This window comes from Geotrypetes seraphini, chromosome 8, assembly GCF_902459505.1.
Source record: "Geotrypetes seraphini chromosome 8, aGeoSer1.1, whole genome shotgun sequence".
Lineage (NCBI taxonomy): Eukaryota > Metazoa > Chordata > Amphibia > Gymnophiona > Dermophiidae > Geotrypetes > Geotrypetes seraphini.
In genome coordinates this window covers 127,940,791-127,963,786 of record NC_047091.1, presented here as the reverse complement: position 1 = coordinate 127,963,786, position 22,996 = coordinate 127,940,791, and the positions used below count along the sequence as shown (strand labels likewise).

General features: G+C 44.9%; 1 protein-coding gene across 2 annotated transcripts in view; it reads left to right on the top strand.

Moving 5' to 3' along the window:
* GCN1 (GCN1 activator of EIF2AK4) overlaps nucleotides 1-22,996 on the top strand; it is a 324,708-nt gene that overhangs the window by 93,712 nt on the left and 208,000 nt on the right. For both annotated transcript variants that reach the window (XM_033954090.1, XM_033954088.1), the window contains exons 15-17: nucleotides 8,208-8,360; nucleotides 16,171-16,263; nucleotides 19,761-19,836. In XM_033954090.1, coding sequence (XP_033809981.1) covers nucleotides 8,208-8,360; nucleotides 16,171-16,263; nucleotides 19,761-19,836 — 322 coding nt within the window. The remainder of the gene's footprint in view (nucleotides 1-8,207; nucleotides 8,361-16,170; nucleotides 16,264-19,760; nucleotides 19,837-22,996) is intronic.

The following is a 22,996-nucleotide window of genomic DNA, read 5'->3' as shown; positions in this document are numbered from 1 at the left end:
CCTGTTCCTTCCTTTCTGCCGAAGGTTGTTTCTCCTTTTCATGTCAATCAATCGGTGGTTCTCCCGGTCTTGGGTGGTCGGGAGGGCTCTTCTGAGCAACGGCAGCTGCTCAAGTTGGATGTCGGTCGGGTCCTTCGCTCTGATGTGCAGCGGACCCAGGAATTCCGGAAGTCCGATCATCTCTTTGTCCTCCTGGCTGGTCCTCGTCGGGGAGCTGGCGCTTCTAAGGCTACTATTGCGCGCTGGATCAAGGAGACGATTGCTTCCGCTTATCTTCTGAAACAGCAGCCTGTTCCGGAGTTTCTCAAGGCTCATTCCACTCGGGGTCAGGCGGCTTCTTGGGCTGAGTCGTCGCTCGTGCCTCCGGTGGATATTTGTAAGGCTGCGGTTTGGTCCTCCTTGTATTCTTTTGTTAGACATTATCGGGTAGATGTTCAGGCGCGTCGGGACGCGGTGTTCGGTGAGCGTGTTCTGGTATCGGCCCTTCGGGGGTCCCGCCCGTGAGAGGGACTGCTTTGGTACGTCCCATTCGTAAAGTTAACCTCTACTGGTCTGGAGAGTGCTAAAGAAGGAGAAATTAGGTTCTTACCTGCTAATTTACTTTCTTTTAGCTTTTCCAGACCAGTAGAGGTCCCCACCCTGTCTGTTGTTGTTGTTGTTGTTGGGGCTGTTTTCGCGGGCAGTTTTTGTTTTTTGCTGCGGGTTCTAGTATTTTTCTAGGGCCGGGGAGAATTAAAGAACAGCGGCTGTGGCTCGGCTGGCTTAGCTGGCGAGCTGTGGGGACATTTTCCTTCGGGTATTTCTCCTCTGCATTTTCCAACAGCATTTGGGTATGTTATTTGTTACTCCTGTTCGGAGTATTGTTTTCTTCCTGTTTTCCAGTTCTTGGTTCTGCTTGGCTATTCGGCAGACTGAGGGAAATAGAGAAGGGAGGATAGTATATACTGTCCCAAAGTTTTGTTTTCAGTCTCCACCTGCTGGTCATGATTAGATATATACCCATTCGTAAAGTTAACCTCTACTGGTCTGGAGAAGCTAAAAGAAAGTAAATTAGCAGGTAAGAACCTAATTTCTCCTTTGCTGACCTCATTGGAATAACTACAAGACGGCATTGTATCTTCCAAAACAGACAATATTTGTTTATTGGTAGTATAAAAAGTTACAATATTACAGCAACCATGGCATAGCACAAAAAAATATATAAAGTATTGTCAGTTCAGAATATACAATGGAGAGAAGAATTTGCACTCATATGCTTAGCAGGGGGCTAGCAGTTCCCCGTAGCATAAGTAAGAGAATCTTTCTCTGGCTTTTCTTAGAATGCACGTGTTTTTTATACAGAGAAATTCTTCCTTTGTTCCAAAAAAGTCCACCCCCGAATTCTCCTTATGTACTTCCCTATTGGTACATAACATAATGTACAGCTAACTCTTCCCTATCGTCCACGCCTCTCTCTCACCTCCACCCCCCCCCCAAGTAAAAGGGGGGCCTTACAGAAACAGAGAACTGTTGCTGAACTCTCATCTTTCAGCACGGAGACTTGCATCTACTAATTAGAGGTTTTACAATTCTATGCATATTCGAGTTGGTGTCCTTGTAAGATGAAAAGTTGGCAAAGAGATGGCCTTTCAACAATCCAGCTGTCTGGTTCCCATAGTGGTTCAGAGGCAGAGAGTCCATGGTTTGGTACCAAGTTCTTTCATCTTGTTACACCCACATGAGCAGAGCTCCTTGCTCATTATAAATGGTTTATGGCTTTTTAGGGTGTTTGGCATATGAAGTCATACAGCAGTGATAAGAGTCCAGCAGGGCCTTGAAGAGATAGATTCCCAGCAGGGAATGAAAACAAGAACATCATTGCTGGCATTGCAAAGGCTGCAGCCGTAGCAAGGTACACAGGCTGGGCCTGGCTATGGGAAAATATAGGTCTGAATATAGGTCTGTAGTGTCCAGTTGAATCCTCCAGATGTCCAGTATATACATGTCAAAAGGAACAACTTTTCCAAAGTTTATGCCACTGTCCCTGGCAGAGAAGGCAGGACCATGGACAAGTTTGGGCGCTGTTTGTATCAGAATTCTCTGATGGCAACCAGGGTTTTGAATTACAACTTTATATTCATTTCTTATTTCAAGCATTTGGTTGATACACTGCCTGCATATTTCAAATATGTTCCTCAACACTGTCTTACCGGTTTTCAGAATACCATTACTACTCTGAATCAACTCCGCATGCATCTCCTTCAGTCTTCCTATGATGCATTTGAGCTTTCCTCGAGGGTCACCGCCATCTCAGTGGCCATGTGCTGGCTGGCCTGGCTTCGCACTGTTGACATGGACCCTAATCTACAGGATCGCCTCGCCAACATTTTTTGTCAAGGCAATGACTTATTTGATGACTCCATCGAGGAAACCACTAAGAAGTTGTCTGAACATGAGAAGTCATTTGCTTTCATCATTCGTCCTAAGACTAAGCATTCCACCTCTAAAGGTTTCAAGCTTGTACCATCTTATCAGCGGCATTTACCACAGAGAGCAGCTCCTTATACTAGGGTACCTCCTAAGAAATCCCAAAAGCAACAGAGGCAGCAGAAACCTCAGACCTGCTACGCCTAAGGCCTCTCAGCCTTTTTGACCAGCTACTACAGAGCATAACCTCCATCGTTCTGCCTCTGTCCTCTCCCCTTCCCATTGGAGGTTGTCTCCATCATTTTTACCAATGATGGGAAATCATTACATCAGACCTCTGGGTGCTGTCCATCATCAGGGAAGGATACTCTTCATTTCATCCAGGTTCCTCTAGATCTGCTGCCAAGAGAGTATCCTTCCAATCCATCCTAGACCGCCCTTCTTCTTCAGGAAGCTCAAGCTCTGCTTTGTCTCCGTGCCATCGAGGAGGTTCCGCTGGAACAGCAGAGCAGGGGATTTTACTCCCATTATTTCCTAGTCCCGAAGAAGACGGGCGATCTGCGACCCATTTTGGATCTCGAGCCCTCAAATTTCTTGTCGAAGAAATTTCGAATGCTGTCTCTAGCATCATTGTACACCCTTCTAGATCAGAACGATTGGTTATGTTCTCTGGATCTCAAAGAGGCTTACACTCACATTCCCATTCATCCAGCCTCTCGACAGTTCCTCAGATTTCGGGTGGGAAATCTGCATTTTCAGTACAGAATGCTACCTTTTGGCCTGGCTTCATCTCCAAGATGGTTCACCAAGTGCTTAGTTGTCGTAGCAGCAGCTCTGCGGAACCATGGGCTCCAGATGTTTCTGTACCTGGACGACTGGCTCATCAAGGATTCTACATCTCAAGGGGTTATTGTAGCGACCCTACAGACTACGTGGTTCCTACAAAGTTCGGGGTTCGAAATCAACTTTCCCAAATCCCAGCTACAGCCCTCTCAGAATTTACAGTTCATCGTAGCTGTCCTGGACACTGTCCGACTCAGAGCATTCCTTCCTCAACAACGTCAGGATGCTCTCATTCATGATGGTTCTCCTAGGTCACATGGCCTCGACAGTTCACAAGACTCCTTTTGCCAGACTTCATCTCAAAATTCCTTGGTTGACCCTGGCATCTTAGTGGGCTCAGGCTTTCAACCCACTCGCTCGACACATCAGAGTGACTCCTTTGTTGAGACAGTCTCTCCACTGGTGGATGCTCTCTTCCAATCTCTCCAATCTCCAGAGTGTTTCAGACGCCCCCCCATCAGAAAGTCCTCACAACAGATTCCTTGACCTACGCTTGGGGGGGTTCATCTCGATGGTCTTCATACTCAAGGGCATTGGTCCAGCACAGATGTCAGTGTCATATCAATCTGTTGGAACTCAGAGCAATCTTCAATGCTCTCAAAGCTTTTCAGCATCTTTTTCATGACCAGGTAGTCCTCATTCAGACAGACAACCAAGTAGCCATGTACTAGGTCAACAGGCAGGGAGGAATAGGATCTCTCCCTCTTTGTCAGGAAGCTCAAAAGGTGTGGAACTCGGCAACCCATCACAACACCTTCATGAAAGCAGTCTACATTCAAGGAAAGAAAAACTGTCTGGCGGACAAATTGAGTTGTCTTCTGCAGTCTCACAAATGGACACTCAATTCCTCGCCTCTCCATCACATTTTTTCTCAGTGGGGCACTCCTCAGATAGATCTCTTTGCATCTCCCCACAACCACAAACTGCCTCAATTTTGCTCCAGGTTATACTCTCCTCATCGCCTCGAGGCAGATGCTTTCCTTCTGGAATGGATGAATCAGTTTCTCTATGCATTCCCTCTGATTCTCAAGACTCTTGTCAAACTCAAACAGGAGCATGCCACCATGATTCTGATCGCTCCTCGGTGACCCAGGCAACCTTGGTTCTCCCTTCTACTTCAACTCAGCAGCAGTTTTTCCCTCTCTACTTACACAGTGTCAGGGGTCTATACTTCACCCCAACCTGCAGTCTCCTGACAGCTTGGTACCTCTCCAATTGCCACTCTGCAGCTTTCTCAATCTGTACAGGACATTTTAGAGGCTTTTAGAAAGCCTACCACTAGACAATGCTACAATCGGAAATGGACCATTCATCATAAGGAGCCTCAATCTACCTCCTTGTCTTCAGTTTTGGATTACCTGTTCCACATCACAATCAGGCTTCAAATCCACATCCATTCGAGTCCATCTCAGTGCAATTGCTGCTTTTCATCAGCCTATAGAAAGTAAACCCCTTTCGGCTCATCCTTTGGTTTCCAGATTTATGAAAGGACTTTTCAATGTCAAACCACCTCTCAAACATCCTCCAGTGGTTTGGGATATCAATATTGTTCTTGCTCAGTTGATGAAGCCTCTTTTTGAACCAATGGATATGGCTCATCTTAAATATCTCACTTGGAAAGTGTTTTTTCTCATTGCTCTTACGGGTGAGCAAGCTACAAGCTTTAGTAGCGGACCCACCTTTCACAGTATTCCATTATGACAAGGTGGTCCTCCGTACTCATCCTAAATTCTTACCTAAAGTGGTTTTGGAATTTCATCTCAACCAATCGATTGTACTTCCAGTGTTTTTTCCAAAGCCTCATTCTCATCCTGTAGTAACAGCTCTGCATACTCTGGACTGTAAGCGTGCTTTGGCTTTCTACTTGCAACGCACTCAACCACATAGATCTGCTCCTCAACTTTTTGTCTCCTTCCAAACAAGTTGGGACATCCAATTTCCAAGCGCTCCATCTCCAACTGGTTAGCGGCTTGCATCTTTCTGCTATGCTCAGGCTGGACTGCATCTATAGAGTCGAGTCACAGCCCACAAAGTCAGAGCCATGGTTGCTTCAGTAGCTTTCCTTAGATCTACTCCTATTGAGGAAATCTGCAAAGCTGCCACTTGGTCCTCGGTTCATACTTTCGCCTCTCATTATTGTCTAGATACTTTTTCCAGACGGGATGGCCATTTCAGCCAGGCAGTATTACAAAATTTATTCTCCTGAATTGCCAACACTCCCACCATCCTATTATGGTTAGCTTGGAGGTCACCCACAGGTTGAGAATAGGCTGCCTGCTTGTCCTGGGGTAAAACACAGTTACTTACCGTAACAAGTGTTATCCAGGGACAGCAGGCAGCTATTCTCACAACCCACCCACCTTCCCTGGTTAGCTTCTCTGCTAGCTATCTGAACTGAGGAAACGTGCACCCTTGCGTGAGCGGTGCGGCAGTCGCGAACTTTCTAAGTTCTGCAAACAAATCAGCTTGCGAAGCTGTCCAAATCGGGGCTCCGTGGCTGACGTCACACACAGGTTGAGAATAGCTGCCTGCTGTCCCTGGATAACACTAGTTACGGTAAGTAACTGCTATATTGTCTCAATGGAATTACATCGGAGAGAGAGATATCACAGATAGGTGCCAGGCAAAAATAACTAGCTGTGAAAAAAGGTATTTCTAGCTTAAGTGGTTGTGCATAAATATTTATAACTTCTCATGGTTACACCTTTCACTTCTGTGTCCTAGTTCAAAAGAGTTCTATTACATGGGGAACAGCGGGCCCTTGGGGAACAGGGAGAGCCCTTCCTCAAGGGTTACAGAAACTTCAGAAACGATGTGCAAAGTGTGTTGACCTTAGGGGTGAATATGTGGAATAACTTGTAGGTCTCATAGCTCTACATCATTCCCTTCTTGGTTGGGCTGAGAACGTTTCAGCATCCCCTTGCAATAGGGAACCAGTCCACAATATATTTGGTGGGCTTCAGGCTTCCTCTGCTTCTCAGGAGTCTTTTTGCCCATAGTTTGTTTTGATTCTGCACCAGGCATACTTAAGTGCTCTCACCAGTTTCTGCGACTCAGTCTACTTCTGAGCAAGTTCAAGGGGAGGTTTCTACAAAAAGAAAGCATTTGGAGAGTGTTTCTGAATTGGATATTAAGTTTCCTCCTTTCCCCACCACTCTCAAAGGGGGTGTTTCAACATCTTCCCTAATTTCTGTGGCACACAAGCCTCTTGAGGAGGGAGAATTGTTGAATAATGCAGCTGATGACCCTATTCCATATACAGGAGTTGCCATCCTTTATCTTCCCATGACTATCAGGCTTCCTCCTCCTCCTCCAATCCTAAAACAGCTATCACCAAAAAGCTGCTTAAGTCTCTCCCAGTCCACAAACCTGTGCAGAAATTGGAATGTACTCTCTGGTTGCTAGTCTTTGAGTGGTTCAAACTATGTCCTGCCTTTACCCTATCTTTCAGGATGGGCTTAAGAAGCTGAAATAACTGAAGGTAGACTCTTTAGTAGCCAGTTATGAAAAAGACCACCCTTCCTGTGGAAGGGGGAATAGCTCTGAAAGATGTTGAAGTTTTCTTTAAAACTCTCCTTTGAAGTCTCTGCTCTCTTCAGGCTGCAGTCTGTACTACTTATACAGGCAGAGCTTGCCTTACCTGAGTTTAGCAGGCAGCAGATGAATTGGCTGGTGCTGATTCTCCGGTTTCTTTGGAGCCCCCTAATATTGAGATAGGTTTGGCTTATTGGGCTGATTCTTTATATGATCTTAGGGCATCAACCAAGAGAAATGGCTTTGGTAGTCACAGGTGGCATTTATTGTTGCTCTCCATTGGACTGCGGAAACTGCCTTCAAGCAGTATTTTACAAAACTCGTTTAGGGGGAAGCTCCTCTATGGAGAGGATTTGGAGAAGTTAGTCAAAGATTTAGGATAATCCAAGTTGCAATCTTTACCTAAGGGTTCTTACAGGTCTAATCAGTCATGCCTAAGTTTAAAGGATTGGTCTTTCCACTTCCTTTCAGAGACCCCGGTATCAGCAAATGCATTCCTTTCACTCTGATAGGCAATATTCGACCTAGGCCACCAGATCCTCTCTGGCCTCTCATCCCCTCCCAAAGATGGGGATACCCTTCCACTCTTCTGCCGAAGTGATAGGTCACCACTTATCCTGTTTTTATGAAGAGTGGACCAAGATCTATAATACAGTTAAGATCATGTGAAGCTTACAATTTATTACTTAAAAAAAAAAGAGGGCATCTAAACCAATGTCTCCGAGAGAGCAACTTAAAAAGCCTGAAAGAAAAAGTAAGATTTAAGAAGGCACTTAATCCGTGATAATAAGTCCATTTATCAAAAATTCATGGGATAGCATTTCACAAATTAGGACTAAACAGAAAAGTTTTCCCAGCAACCTCATCCGTGACCCTGCTCCTTATCATATCCTTTTCTCCCTTCCCCTCTGCATACCATCTTCCATCATACTATCCTAGTCACTACGAATGTCCATCCAATAAAGTTTTAAAGAAATAGCCACTACTCTACTGAGCGCATACTTAATCATTCTTTACACATCTGCATGGCCTCTCTTCATCTACCTGCTTCTCATCTCAGGGCAAATAATTAGAAGAATTCCACAATTCAACATTTCGCTAGTGTTTAAGGTAAATCCTTAGCTGTACAGAGTGCTGACATTTTCCTTTGAGTTATTAATGTTGTACAGTTGCAAATTTGTACTAAGTATGTACTCAAACCAGAGGAACAGATTGAACCTAAGAATTCACAGGTTCCAGGTGTTGCTTTACAGTAGGGGAACCTGTATTTGAGGACCATAAGCATTATGCTTAGGAGTGTCTCTGGTTGTACCTTTTTACAATTACCATAATGTATTATATTTGTACAGTATAGGTAGTTCATGTGTAATACAAGGATCTAGTAGAATAGCCTTGTTTATGTGAGCTTATATCTGTCCAAGCAGGTGACACCTTACCGCAGGCCATGGATTTGCTTCCCTTGCTGATTCAGACTGTGGAGAAGGGGGCTGCACAGAGCACTCAGATTCCTCTCCTAACAGAAGCTGTTGCAGCTTCTGTACTTATCTGCAGGATATTTGCAGCTGATGCACAGACGGGTAAGAAAAGCACAGCTGTCTTGATTACTTGTTTTAGATACTGAAACTCTTTAAATGTCTTCCTGAACAAATCATTTCAAATGACTTTTGTTTTATGTTTCCTTCCTTACTGTTTTCAACAGAGCAGTCCAGCACCTGTGAGTTATGTCTGACAGCCAGCAGTTGGCAACAGACAACTGATCAGTGTCAGGTCAAAAGCGCGCCGGGACAAAGGCGCGCGCAGACAACTGAGCGCAACGTGGAGGCGCACGCCGAAGAAAATGACTGTTTTAAAGGGCTCCGACGGGGGGTGTGGGGGGGAAACCCCCCACTTTACTTTATACAGATCGCGCCGCGTTGTGGGGGCGTTGTGGGGGGTTTGGGAGGTTGTAACCCCCCACATTTTACTGAAAACTTCACTTTTTCCCTAAAAACAGGGAAACAGTTAAGTTTCCAGTATAATGAGGGTGGTTACAACCCCCAAACCCCCCACAAAGCCTCCGCGATCTGTATTAAGTAAAGTGGGGGGGTTCCCCAACAAAACCCCCCATTGGAGCCCCTAAAAACACTCTTTTTCTTCGGCGTGCGCTCCCATCTTGCGCTCAGTTGTCGGCGCGCGCCTTTGTCTTCGGCGGTTTTGTCTATGAACCGAACTGATCACTGTGAGCCCTGCCTTATAAAGACACCCTGTGTACATAGCTCTTCAGTATTTTTTGTGTCTAGCAGTTGGTAGTAGATGGACCCTGTAGTTCTTGAATTGATACTAGGAATAGCAGCTCCTGGCACAGTTGAAGAACTGGTAGCCAGTCGATGTCTGTTTTTCCTTTGGAAAACACTTAAAGAAGTCAGAGTCCCGTCCCCTGCTCCCTTTTCCCTCATATCTAAGATTTTAATCTTTCTCTCCTCATGGCTTTACTTTTGGTATTTTGTGAAGCAGTTCTTTAATTCAGTAGCAGCAATACCAGACCTGGTTGTGGAGAAAGGCTAAGGTAAGCCAGGTTCACTTGCCAGGGAAGGTGTCAGCGTTTTTTCCCCATTTAAGCTTTGTGGAGACGGATCAAGGCAGCTCGTATTTGGTGCTGGAAGAACCATTGTTGCAGCCTCAGTCAGCAACTTGGCTCAATTCTTTTTACTGTCTGGCATTGATGATTTAATTTCATAAAGGCTAATGGCTAATGTTAATCCGAAATATATAGAGATTAGTGCAATGAACTTTTGTTGTGCTGGAGTGAAATTTTGGAATTTCATGTTAGGGCAGTTAAGAAAATGTGCCAATAGAATAACTTTCAGAAAACTCCTCAAAACACAATTGTTTGTTAACGCTTTCTTATAGGGTCTGATTTATTTTGATCAAGGATTGACTGTTTAATGTAGGTTTTGATGATTTTTTTCCCTCTTTTGTACTGTTATAAAGTATTATGTATGTGGATATATTGTAAACCACCTAGGAATTAGATGGTATAGAAATTTTAAAAATAAATAAATGAAGGATATATTATACGAAAACCATTCTACAATTTTCCTCACCAAAGACAATTAGATCATTTGTTCAGTGGAGGGCATCTTTCTTTTATCAGGCTCCTTTAATCTGGAATGAACTCCCTATTTTAATAAGATCAGTAGGTCAATATACTGTTTTTAGAAAACTTTTAAAGATGTTCTTGTTTAAAAAAATTTTATCTTGAAATTTATCATCTTCTACTGTTAGTGCTCTACTTGAATATTTGTCACCACCTTATGTTTAACTGGGTTTGTTCCCAGTTCTTGAGCCTCTATAGCAGGGGTGTCGAACTCAATCAGAGAAGGGGCCAAAATCTAAAATCCAGCCTAAATCGCGGGCCGAATGGTTTACTGAACAGTCATAAACTGACAATGTTAACCAGAAATGTGAATTTAAAATGAGTGGAACAATCTTTTCTTTAACAGTGCTGTTAACCAACTCACATGCTATCAAGCAAAACAGTAATATTGGTATCAAGCAAAACAGTAATATTGGAATGTACCTAAAATGCTCATTGTTTTGTTTTCTGGCTAGATGTCTGACACCGTTTTCCCCGTATCAATGAGTCAATGTTCGGTTTTATTTCTTGGGCTGTAGCAACCCGCAAAACAGCATGGAGGTTGTCATCGGTAATGCGTGATCTGTGCTTGTTTTTGTTCAGATTCATTATTGAAAACATCTGTTCACAAAGATAGGTGCTCCTGAACATGGATAGAATACGGGCAGCATGAAGTCGGAGCTCTGGCATTGAGTCAGGGGGCAGTAGAGGGTAGAAGTCCTCAATTTCAACATCCTGAAACCTTGATTTCAGGCCACTGTCAGACTGAAGCTCGATTATCTCCATCTGAAGGTGATGGGGCACATTGTTGACATCAACTGTAAAAGGATTGGCAAAGATGTCAAAGCCTGAGTGCTGTGTTCTAAAGTCAGAGAAGCGCCGCTCAAATTCACTTAGTAAACGGTTAACTTTGGTAGCCAGCCGACTGCAAGGAAAAGTACCAGAAATAGTGGTTGAGATACTCAAACAAACGGGAAAGTGGGCAAGATTGTCCTGTTCCAGTTGGGACTTCCATAGTTGAAGTTTACCCTGGAATGCTGTGATCATGTCAGACATCTTCGTGATGACTTGTTTGTGTCTCTGCAGCTTCAGATTCAGTTGGGCGAGATGCTCGCATATGTCACACATCATAGCAAAATCACATAGCCAGGCGGGATCCGACAGTTCAGGCAAGGGCTTTCCTTTACTTTCCATGAAAAGAGCAATTTGTTCTCTGAGCTCAAAAAATCTTTTGAGGACTGCGCTCTTGCTCAGCCATCTTACTTCTGTGTGGTATGGCACGTCTCCATGCTCTGCACCCACCTCCTGTAAAAACTGCTGGAACTGGCGATGATTCAGGCCACGTGCCCTTATAAAGTTAATAGTTTTAATGACTGTGGTCATTATGTCATTCATGTCCAGAACTTTTCCACACATAGCCTCTTGGTGGATAATGCAATGATAAGTAATCAAGGGTGTGTGGCAGTGACTTTTTTGCATTCTTTCCTTCATTAGTCCAACCAAGCCTTTCTTTTCTCCGCACATTGAAGGTGCGCCATCGGTAGTTAGCCCCACCAACTTTTCCCAGGGTAATTTAAAATTATTTATAGATTTCTCCACAGCCTCAAATATATCTCTACCAGTCGTCGTCCCATGCATGGCAGCTACATCCAAAAGTTCCTCAGTGACAGAGAGGTCGGTCTTCGTAGCACGTATAAAGATGGACAGCTGCGCTGTATCAGTGTTGTCTGTGCTTTCATCGATAGCAAGTGAAAAAGCGAGATAATTGCATGCCTGTTCGGCCAGCTGTGATGATAGATTTCCTGAGAGTTCTTGAACTCTGTCTGCAATGGTGTTTCTTGACAAACTGACAGTTTGAAAACTCTGTATCTGGTCTGGGCATACTTTCTCACACACTTTTAGCATGCATTGCTTCAAAAAGGCACCCTCTGAAAAACACCTTGAAGTACGGGCAATTTCTTCAGCCACTATAAAGCTTGTTTTCACTGCAGCATCATTTTTCGCTGTAGCCTTTGTAAACATTTGCTGCTGTGATTGTAGTTTGCCTTTTAGTTCTTTAACAATTTTATGCTTTTCTTCCAAAGTATATTTGCCATACTTAACATTATGTTTGGTGTCCAAATGACGACGTATATTGTACTCTTTCATCACCGACACTGTCTCATAACACAATATACACACTGGTTTGCCCTCACTAAGCACAAACATGTATTCATTTTCCCATTTGTCATTAAATTGTCTGCCTTCACCGTCAACTTTTCTTTTCCTGGACATTTTGGGATCAATATTGGCAGTAAAAGATGTAGTTTATTGGAAATCTGCGTTAGAATGAAAAAGTCAGTCAATAAATGCCTGGCTGGGTACAGATAGCAGATTCTGTTGCGATTTTTATGCCTACACTTTATGCCAGGAACTGGCAGCTTCTGCTGTGTATTTTTTATGCCCGCACACTCACTCTCTCCTCTGCTCTGCCACCCGCACAACCACATCGGATGCCGGACTATAGGTCATGCCTCCTGAATCTCGCGTGACTTGTTATCTATGCGCATGCGTAATACCGTATTTTCACGCATATAACGCGCACGTTATACGTGTTTTTACAAACCGTGCATACCCTTGCGCGGTATACGCAATTTTTTTTACATAGTTCCTCCCCCCCGACGTCCGATTCACCCCAAGCAGGACCGCTCGCACGCACCTGCACCCCCACCCCGAAGGACCGCCGACTCCCCGACTCCCAACACGATCGGGGCAAGAGGGAGCTCAAGCCCTCTTGCCCCAGCCAACCGTGGCACCCCCGACACGATCGGGGCAAGAGGGAGCTCAAGCCCTCTTGCCCCCCCGACTCCCCGACACGATCGGGGCAAAAAGGAGCCCAAGCCCTCTTGCCCCGCCGATTCCCCAACTCCCCGACAATATCGGGCCAGGAGGGAGCCCAAGTCCTCCTGGCCCTGGCGACCCCCCCCCCTGCTAGTTGTTCGGGCCAGGAGGGAGCCCAAACCCTCCTGACCACGGCGACCCCCTACCCCCACCCCGCACTACATTACGGGCAGGAGGGATCCCAGGCCCTCCTGCCCTCGACGCAAACCCCCCTCCCCCCATCGACCGCCCCCCCAAGAACCTCCGACCCCCCTGGCCGACCCCCACGACACCCCCACCCCCCTTCCCCGTACCTTTCTGTAGTTGGCCGGACAGACCAGAGCCAAACCCGCCTGTCCGGCAGGCAGCCAACGACGGAATGAGGCTGGATTGGCCCATCCGTCTCAAAGCTCCGCCTACTGGTGGGACCTAAGGCTCCCGGGTCTATTCTGATTTCAATTTCATAATGAGTCCATGGGATTTACCACACTTAGATCTCATGACAACAAGGGCCAGCACAAAGGTACCTGTTTTTTAATCAAAGAAAAATCAAATTCCAAGAGTGATTGTAACAGTTTTCCAGGTTATAAAGTAGTAGTAGTAGTAGTAGTCTTGCCGCGTCTGAGTAGAAAGAAACCAATGTTTCAGCCATCATGCTGTGGCTTTCTTCAGGGTATTTCCAAGAGCTTGGACGTGTGGGTTCAGTCCTGGCCAAAGATGGGCTTTCTTTGTCTTCCCACCATTTCAGTTATTGGGCTGGGTTTTCAAAGGATTATTTCTCATTTCAGTTGAGTGGTCCTTGCAGCACTAGACTAGCACAGGAGGCTTTGATATACAGTTCTGATTCAGTCAGGGGAAGGGACTTCTAGTTCAAGATCCTATGGCTTGACTTTTGAGTGGTTGCACTTAAGGCAGATGGATTTCTTGAATAGTTATTTTTACAATACTCCAGGCAATGAAGCATTTCTTCTCTTTAGTCTGTGAGTTAAATAAGATGACTTCCATACTCTAAGTGTACATAAAATCTGATCCTCAAGGCTTTAAGTCTACTGCCCTTTGAGCCTTTGAATGCAGCTTTTTAGGACCTTACCATAAAGAGGGCATTCCTTGACATTTTTACAGCGTACAGAGAATTGGAGTTTATCTTGTAGGGTTCCTTTCTGCAATCCACTGAAGCAGAAATCATAGAAACATGATGGTAGATAAATCTAATCTTCATTTTATATACTGAATCTACTCCCTAAGGAGCTCGACTCAGTTTACAGTTCGTTAAAAAATGAAACATAACAAGTAAAAACTGTGGGATAAAAACAGAAATTGGTTAGATTAGTTGGATGGAAAAAGATAGAAAAAAAAAAAGTATGTTGGATTGCTTAAAATTACTAAACGACAGCTAAAATCAAATTAACTATTGTGAAAACAACCAGGTTTTTAAAATTTTTTGAAATTGAAATAATTGATCTACCAGTCCATTCCAAATTCTCACAAATTTAAAAGTAAAAGATTTACTAAGCTTCCCAGTGCCAAATGGCCCATCTAGTCTGCCCATGATTCATTGGGTGCCTCCCTGTTTTTGAAGGTGATTTCTCCATTTCATTTGAATTGGTTTCTTACTGTCCTTTCTTGACTAAGGTGGATTGTGGAGCCAACTTTTAAAACCTCTGCATCTTTTAGATGTTCGCTGCACCTTTATGTGTTACTTAGAGGTTACCAATGACTTGGAGTTTGGACAATTGTTTTCCTTTTTATAGGTGTTCTGGAAAAGTCAGGTAGGTTCAAAGGCCATTATTGAATGGTGGCTCAAGAAAGTATTTTCTACCTTTTATCCTGGTGGGAAAGAGGCCACTTGCGGTTGTGGACACAGTAGTGTCTTGGGCTGCGGGCCATGTAGCATCACTGGATAATACGTATTTGCAGAGTGACCACTTGGTCCTCTCTTCCTATGTTTGAGACACTTCAAATGTGTGATGGTTATTGTGAAAGCAGACTTTTGTTTTGGTGCTAAAGCGATTATGGCTGGGGTATACCCTTCATGATTACTGCTTTGCAACATCCCACAAGTGCTGGACTGGTCTTGGGAAGACAACCAGAAAGAAGAAATTACATCTTACATGCTAATTTTCTTTTCTTGTATCTTACCAGACCAGTCCAGTTTCCTTCCCTGTTTCATGTTTTCTTTCTAGATTAGGGCTATCTTGTTTCTGTTAAAATGTTTATAATGAGATCTTGAATATCAAAGAGAGAGATTGGTAAAAGTGTGTGTGTGTGTAGGGGCGGGGGGACCCAGTTAACATTACTTTGTAAATAAAATACTGAGGAGCTGTGTATGTAGGGCACCCTTGTAAGCCAGGGCTAGAAGTTCCTAACTGCTGGTTGAAACACAACCCACAAGTGCTGGACTGGAGTCTAGGGAGACTTAAGAAAAAAAAAATTAGGTAAGATGTAATTTCACTTTATTTCCAAGGCCTGCATGAGATCAGCCATGCTGAGTGAGATCATGTTGGACCATCGAGTCCAACATCCCATCTCCAACAATGACAAGTACCCAACATATCTCAAAAATTAGAGTAATTTCTCATTATTTATTTCCATGGATAAGTGATGGCTTTCCTAAGTGTACTTAGCTAATAATTTTTATGAACTTGTCCAGACCTCTTTTGAACTCTATGCTAGTCGTCTTCATTGTATCTTCCACAACGGTTTTTGGAGCTTAAATGTACGCTGCTATGATTTGTTTTCAATCTAATGGTGATTAGTTTCACAGAATGTCATCTTGTTTCATTCCCTATTTAATTGTTCCATCCCACTCCTGATTTTATCATTTCTGTGAGTATCTGCTGAAGATCCCTAACTTATTACAATCTGTCTTCATAAAAAAGTATCCGATTCCTTTATTCTTTTTGTTACCCTTCTCTGAACCTTTTTGAAACTTGCAATTAGAACTACACACAGTACTCAGGATGTGGTTATACTATGGAGCTATACAGAGGCATAGTTATGTTCTCAGTTTTGTTGTTCTTCCTTTTTGAATAATTTCATTTTATTTGCTACTTTGGTAGCAATAGTGCTCTGGGCTGAAAATTTCAACTTATTGTCAAAAGTGGCTTCCAATATTTTTTTTCTTGAGTGATGCATCCTAATATGGAACCCAAAGTCATGTTCCTGTTTGGGATTATTTTTCCCTTTGTTCATTATATGTCAGATAAATCTAATGCCCAAGTCATGATAGAGTAGAATAAGGGCATCCTGACTTCAGCATGCTGCAAGTTGTAGATGCATAATAACATAGGCTGCAGTGACTTGTATTTGGTGTGAGAAATAACCAGGCTGGTTTTAGATGTCTTTGCTCATGTTAATTTAGGCTCTTCATCTATGTAATTCCTAGACTGAAGAATCCTGTCTTTTCTCTACAGAATCTAAACTTGCTGGTTTTTGGCAGCTGGTAGTAGATGAAAAGAAACAGATTTTCACTTCTGAGAAGTTCCTTTCTTTGGCTTCTGATGAAGGTGTGTTAAAATAATGTATGTTTATGGTCCTTGATTATATGGTTATCTTCTGTTTGTTTCTGCATCAGTGCTAAGCTCACCACTCATTCTTGGGTACTTTGCGTATCTACTGCCCAGGGATGTAGAAAACCCAGGCAAAACTAGAATTCAGCATCTGGACTCTGCTGCTGGGCAAAGAAGCCAGACAATGTTTGGGAAACACAGCCCTGGGCCAAGAAAACCAGTAGCATGACTGGAAAGAGCAGTTGCTGTTGGAGGGGGGGGAGAAGCATCTATGGGCTAGAGCTAGAAAGAGAAGCAGGTGCTGGGGTGGGGAGGAGCATTGGAAGCCTGGGTGAGAGAGAGAGTGTTGGCACAGGGCTGGGGGAGGTAGCATTTGCTGGAGTAAGAAAGTACATTGGAGACCTTAGTCTAGCATGGATGAAGGGAGTGAAAGCTGAAGTGTGGAAGAGCACTGGTCCTAGACCAAGAGAAGAAGCCAAAGGCATAAAAAGACTTACCGTATATACTCTAATATAAATCAAGATTTTAGGGCCAAACAAAATGGCCCAAAAATGGGGGTCTCAGTTTATATTCGAGTCATCCAGCTGTGCACCCCTCACCCCCTTCCTGGACCTGTTGCAGGCCTGCCTTGAGCCCTGGTCGTACAGTAGTGACCGCTCGCCTATCCTGTTCCAGCCAGCTCCATATCACCCCACCTTCCTTTTGCCTCCTACACCTGAAAAAGCCTACCTTGCACTCCCTGGTAGTCCAGTGGTGAACCATGGCAGGAACGATCCTTCTATACTCCTGTCCAGTGCAGAGCTGTTAAAGAAAATAGCTACCATGAGTTCCTATGGTCTCGCAAGGTTGCCATGGGAACTCATAGCAGCCAATTCCTTTAATAGTTCTGCACGGGGCAGGAGCACAGGAGGATTGCTCCTGCCCTGGTTCACTGCTGGACCACCAGGGCGTAGGGAGGTGGGATAGTGCGGAACCAGCCAGGCAGGACACTGGAGGGGTCGTTCCTGTCCCAGCTCAGCACTGAATCATCAAAGCTCAAGGCCTGGGGTAGGCCTACAACTAGTTGAGGAGGGGAATGTGGGGGTGCAGAACTGTCCGGGACAGGGCATGGGAGGGGTCACTTATGTCCCAGCTCACCGCTGGAACACCAGGGCTCAAGGAAGGCATAGGGGAGGGGCACAAAGCCGGCCTAGATTGGCCAGGGAGGGATTGCTTCTGTCCTAGCTCACCACTGTACCAATACTTATACTTGAATATAAACCCTTGGTTTATACTCAAGCCAACCTTTTTCTCCCCCTTTTTGGAAGAAAAAAGGTTACCTCATTTTATATTCGGACTAGTTAATATTCAAATGTATATGGTAAGTATGCATGTGTGGATGTATAGAATAGTGCTACCCGATTCACGATTCGAATTGGTTCACCGATTCACTTCGGGTGAATCGATTCGAATCAGTTAAAAAAAAAAAAATTGGCTTCCCGATTCCCTGACCCTCCCCCCCTCGTCCTCTAAAGCAGGAGCGGCAGCGCTGCTCTTGCTGGCAAGCAGCTGCCGCACCTACTTTAGAGGGCGAGGGATAGGGTCAGTTGGGAAGTGCTGCTGTTGGCTTCCCCACCGGCGTCCGACTTCCACCCCCATGGCCTCCCACTTCCCCCCCTGGCCTCCCCGCACTGTTTACCTTCCAGGAACAGCCTGCAAACAAGATCGTGGTGCTAGCGATCTTTGTACTTCTTCGGAGCTGTTTTCTCTGTTGCGGTCCCGCCCCTCCTGAACCTAACACCGCGATCTTGTTTGCAGGCTGTTCCTCGAAGGTTAACAATGCGGGGAGGCCAGGGGGGAAGCCGGACCCCAGTGGGAGGTCAGGGGGAACACGCAGGCCTTCCGGGGGGAGTGAGCAGTCCTTCGGGGTGGGACAGGCAGGGAGGTCTTCAAAGGTGGGGGACAGGTCTTCAAGGGGGGGACAGGCAGGCCTGCAGGGGTGGGATAAGCCTTCAAGGGGGGAGGCAGGCCTTCAAAGGGGGGGACAGGCCTTCAAGGGGGGACAGGCAGGCCTTCAGGGGTGGGATATGCCTTCAAGGGGGGGAGACAGGCCTTCAAAGGGGGGAGGCAGGCCTTCATAAGAACATAAGAAGTTGCCTCCGCTGGGGCAGACCAGAGGTCCATCTCGCCCAGCGGTCCGCTCCCGCCGCAGCCCATCAGGCCCACTGCCTGAGCGGTGGTCTCTGACTAATTTTATAATATACCTCTAATCCTATCTCTATAACCTTACCTTCAAAGGGGGGGGACAGGCCTTCAGGGGAGACAGGCAGGCCTTCAGGGGGGACAGGCAGGCCTTCAGGGGTGGGATGCAGACCTTTAAGGGGGGGACAAGCCTTCAAGGGGAAACAGGCCTTCAGGGATGGTGGCACAGGCCTTTAGGGGTGGGGTGCAGGCCTTCAAGGGGGGACAGACCTTCAGGGGAGGGGGCCCTGGTATAGAAGTACACAGAGGGAGGGAAGGGGGGTTCAAAGAGATGTGCATATGCCGGACTTTGGGGAGGAAGAAATGGGTCTGAAAATAGAGGAGAGGGAAAGAGATGATGGACAATGGGATTTAGGGAGGGAAGAAACAGAAAGGGAGAGAAGTTGGATGCAAGGGATTGTGTGGAGGGGGGGATAAAGATACTGGATAGGAGGGTAGTTGGGAAAAGAAAGGGAGAGATAGTGGACCCTGGGGTAGTGGGGGAAGGAGGGAAAGATGCTGGATGAAAGGGTAGCTGAGAAAAGGTGGATCTGTGGAGGGAGACAAAAAAAAAGGAAAGATGCCAGACCTCCAGGGGAGGGAAGGGAAAAGGAAGGGGAGGACAGAGATAGAAGATGGATGGTTAGCAGGGAGAAAGAAGAAAGAAGGAGACCCTGGCAAGCAAGTTATCAGAAGACAACCAGAGCCTGAGACCAACAAAATTTGAATAATGACCAGACAACAAAAGGTAGAAAAACTAATTTTATTTTCTGTTTTGTGATTACAATATGTCAGATTTGAAATGTGTATCCTGCCAGAGCTGGTGTTAGACCGCAAACGTGAGCTAGGATTTAACAGAGAGAGGAAAATTCTTTTTGTTTGTTTATTTTGTTTACACCACAGTGCCAGTGTGGTTAGGAGAAGGCAAAGGGGGTGAAGAGGCTGTTTGAAAAAACAAACAAACAAAAAACAAACCCCCATTGGGCAGGAAAATCGAATCGAAAAACCAATTGAATAGGCTGAATCGAATCAAATTTTTTCCCCTGAATCGGGCAGCACTAGTATAGAACATCCCTCTCCCCACACACAACCCAGTACATAAAAACTTTGAGTGCCATCCACATTTTTAAAAAATATATTTTTTTTATCCCTGCCACCGACTGTCCATGAAACTGTCATGAAATCAAACTTAATACTGGAAACTCTTTAGATGTTGCTAAGAGTAGTTGGAATATAAATTGAGTCACTTATTCTTTCACTTTTCTTTCACACAGCACTGTGTACAGTCTTACAACTCACTGAGAGGCTCTTGATGGACCAGATTCATAGACTCCCAGATAAGAGAATGCAGTATGTACAGATTTTCTCTCATGTTTTATTCTTTTGTCCTTGTTCAGAATAATGTTGCTGGAAATGTGTACTCTGATGGGTTCACTGGTGCTCACAATAGAGATATATGAAATGCATGTGATCAAGGTTCATGTCTGGTGTGGCCTGAAAAGCAGGTAGGGATGTACAAGCCAGTGTGCCATAACAACACTTACTGTTTTTTCAGTCATGGTTAAAGGATGAGGATTTGTTGCAGCACATTCTCTAGATTCTTGGTTATTGCCACTGACACATTTCTATACTGAAGCAGCGCATAAGGGAGTAAGAAGAGTAGACTAAGAGATTGAAAACAGTTACAGTTAATTTATTTGAAATACCGCATTTCTTAACAATTGTAGTCAAATGAAGGCGGTTAACAAAGTTAAAAACAATGGATACAAAATTTAAAAAAACACACATGCTTGTACAGTCGACTTCACCTAAGTGTACGTTGGATAAGCGCATGCTCCAGTAATCTGCACCTGATCACCAAGGTCCCATTTTTTTTTGTATATTAAAGTCAATAGACGTAAACTCTGGATATTTGCACTTCTGATAAGCACACAATCCGCTTATGCACACTGATGTCATAGGTCCCACCTCATACACGATCCTGTATGAGGGGAATCTACGGGATCCCAATCAACATGGATTCACCAAGGGTAGGTCCTGCCAATCCAATCTCATCAGCTTCTTTGACTGGGTGACAAGGAAGCTAGACTTGGGAGAGTCTATGGACATCGTGTACCTGGATTTCAGTAAAGCATTTGATAGCGTTCCACACCGCAGGCTGTTGAGCAAAATGAAATCGATGGGGTTAGGAGAAACACTAACTACTTGGGTCAATGATTGGCTAAGTGGAAGACTTCAAAGGGTAATGGTTAACGGTACCATCTCTAAAACATCGGAGGTGACCAGCGGAGTACCGCAGGGTTCAGTCCTGGGCCCACTCCTTTTCAACATATTCATAGGGGATCTGACTCAGGGGCTTCAGGGTAAAATAACATTATTCGCCGACGACGCTAAACTATGCAATACAGTAAGTGAATGTAATTTACAGGATAGTATGGCACAGGACCTGCTTACATTGGAAAGATGGTCCTCGACCTGGCAGCTGGGCTTCAACGCAGGGAAATGTAAGGTTATGCACCTCGGTAGCGGTAATCCATGCAGAAATTACACCTTGAATGGAGAAACTTTAACTAGTACTTCGGCGGAACGAGATCTAGGAGTAATCATCAGTGCAGATATGAAAACTTCCAATCAAGTGGAGAAGGCTTCATCTAAAGCAAGGCAGATGATGGGATGTATCAGTAGAAGCTTTGTCAGCAAGAAGCCTGAAGTCATAATGCCATTGTACAGAACCATGGTGAGACCTTATCTGGAATACTGTGTACAATTCTGGAGGCCACATTACCGTAAAGATGTGCTTAGAATCGAGTCGGTTCAACGGATGGCCACCAGGAAGATCTCGGGTCTCAAAGGTCTCTTGTACAAGGAGAGACTAAACAAACTACAGCTCTACACTCTAGAAGAACGTAGGGAGAGGGGAGACATGATTGAGACATTTAAATACATCACAGGACGTATCGAGGTGGAAGATGATATCTTCTTTCTCAGGGGACCCTCTGTCACCAAAGGGCATCCGCTCAAACTCAGGGGCGGGAAATTTTATGGCGACATCAGGAAGTACTTTTTCACAGAAAGAGTAGTTGACCATTGGAATGAGCTTCCAGCGCAGGTGATCGAGGCCAGCAGCGTGCTGGACTTTAAGAATAAATGGGATACCTATGTGGGATCCCTACGAGGGTCGAACTGGAACATCAGTCGCTATGTATAGACTTAAGAGGATGGGTCAGCAGACTTGATGGGATGATCGAGACCTGCATCGTGTTGGACTTTAAGAATAAATGGGACTTTAAAAATAAATGGGATGCCTATAGGGGATCCCTAAGAGAGTCAATCTGAATAAATAGTCACTAGGTATAGACTTAAGAGGAAGGGACAGTAGGGTGGGCAGACTTGATGGGCTATAGCCCTTTTCTGCCGTCATCTTCTATGTTTCTATTCTTTCACATTACATTTACTCCGGTTAAATGCAATCATGGATCCTCTGTATTTATTGCACCGCATTTACTATCCCCCCACCCCCCCTCCCGGGAACGTCACAGCATCGCGAGCCGTCCTAGGCAGCAAGTAGACGGGAGACCTACGCCAGCGCGCCGAGCACTCACCAGCACCTTCCTCTCAGCACTGCTTGCTGTTGCCGCCATCACCCCAGGTAGCTGCCGATACTGGCTAAACGACCGCCTGACTAAAAACTGGTACTCCTATTAAGCGCACACTCCGCTTAAGTGCACTTGGTGGTCTGGTCCGGAGGCCTTGCACTTAAGCAGAGTCGACTGTACTCTGTTTCCATTTGAAGGCCAGTTGCTGCTCTCTTTTGATATCTAGTGGATAAGATAAAAATATGGATACTAGGATGAGATGGATAGAAGACTAGAGGAGGAACATAGGAAAAATGGGGGTGGTAGAGAGACATATGCTAGACTGATCATGGACACTATTCAGCTGCTAAAGAACATTGGAATCTGCATATACATTTTGCTGAACAAGTGGAATGTATACCGAAGACTAGAAGGGATCTAGCTGTATACATTCAGTGTGGCAGTCTCTGTACTGATAGGGGTGGGTATGGGAAGAAGGTGTAGGAGATTGTGTGAGAGGATGAAAGAAAGGGGAAATATATGGAGGATTAGATAAAATATTGAGAAGATAGGAAGGTAAAGGAATGAGCAACTGAAAGGAAGGAGGGGGGTGGAGAATGAGTTGAAGGAAAGATAGGCTCCCGATAGAAGAGGGCACAGAATTTGAGAGATGAGCATCTCAAGTGAATGGAACCAGAGATTTGATTAGTTTAGGGGGCTGTTTTGTCAAAATATTTGCATAATAATCTATGTGAATATGTTTGAACTTACCATTTATTTTGCATAATAAATTTGTAGTGCTGTTAGTTCACATAATGCTAAATGACGGTGCACCTTTCCCCAAAGAATTCACAATTGGAGCATAAGTTAAGTTTCTCAGGGTCATAAAGTAGACAGTGGGGAAGGGGATTAGAATGCAGATCTCCAAAGTCCTA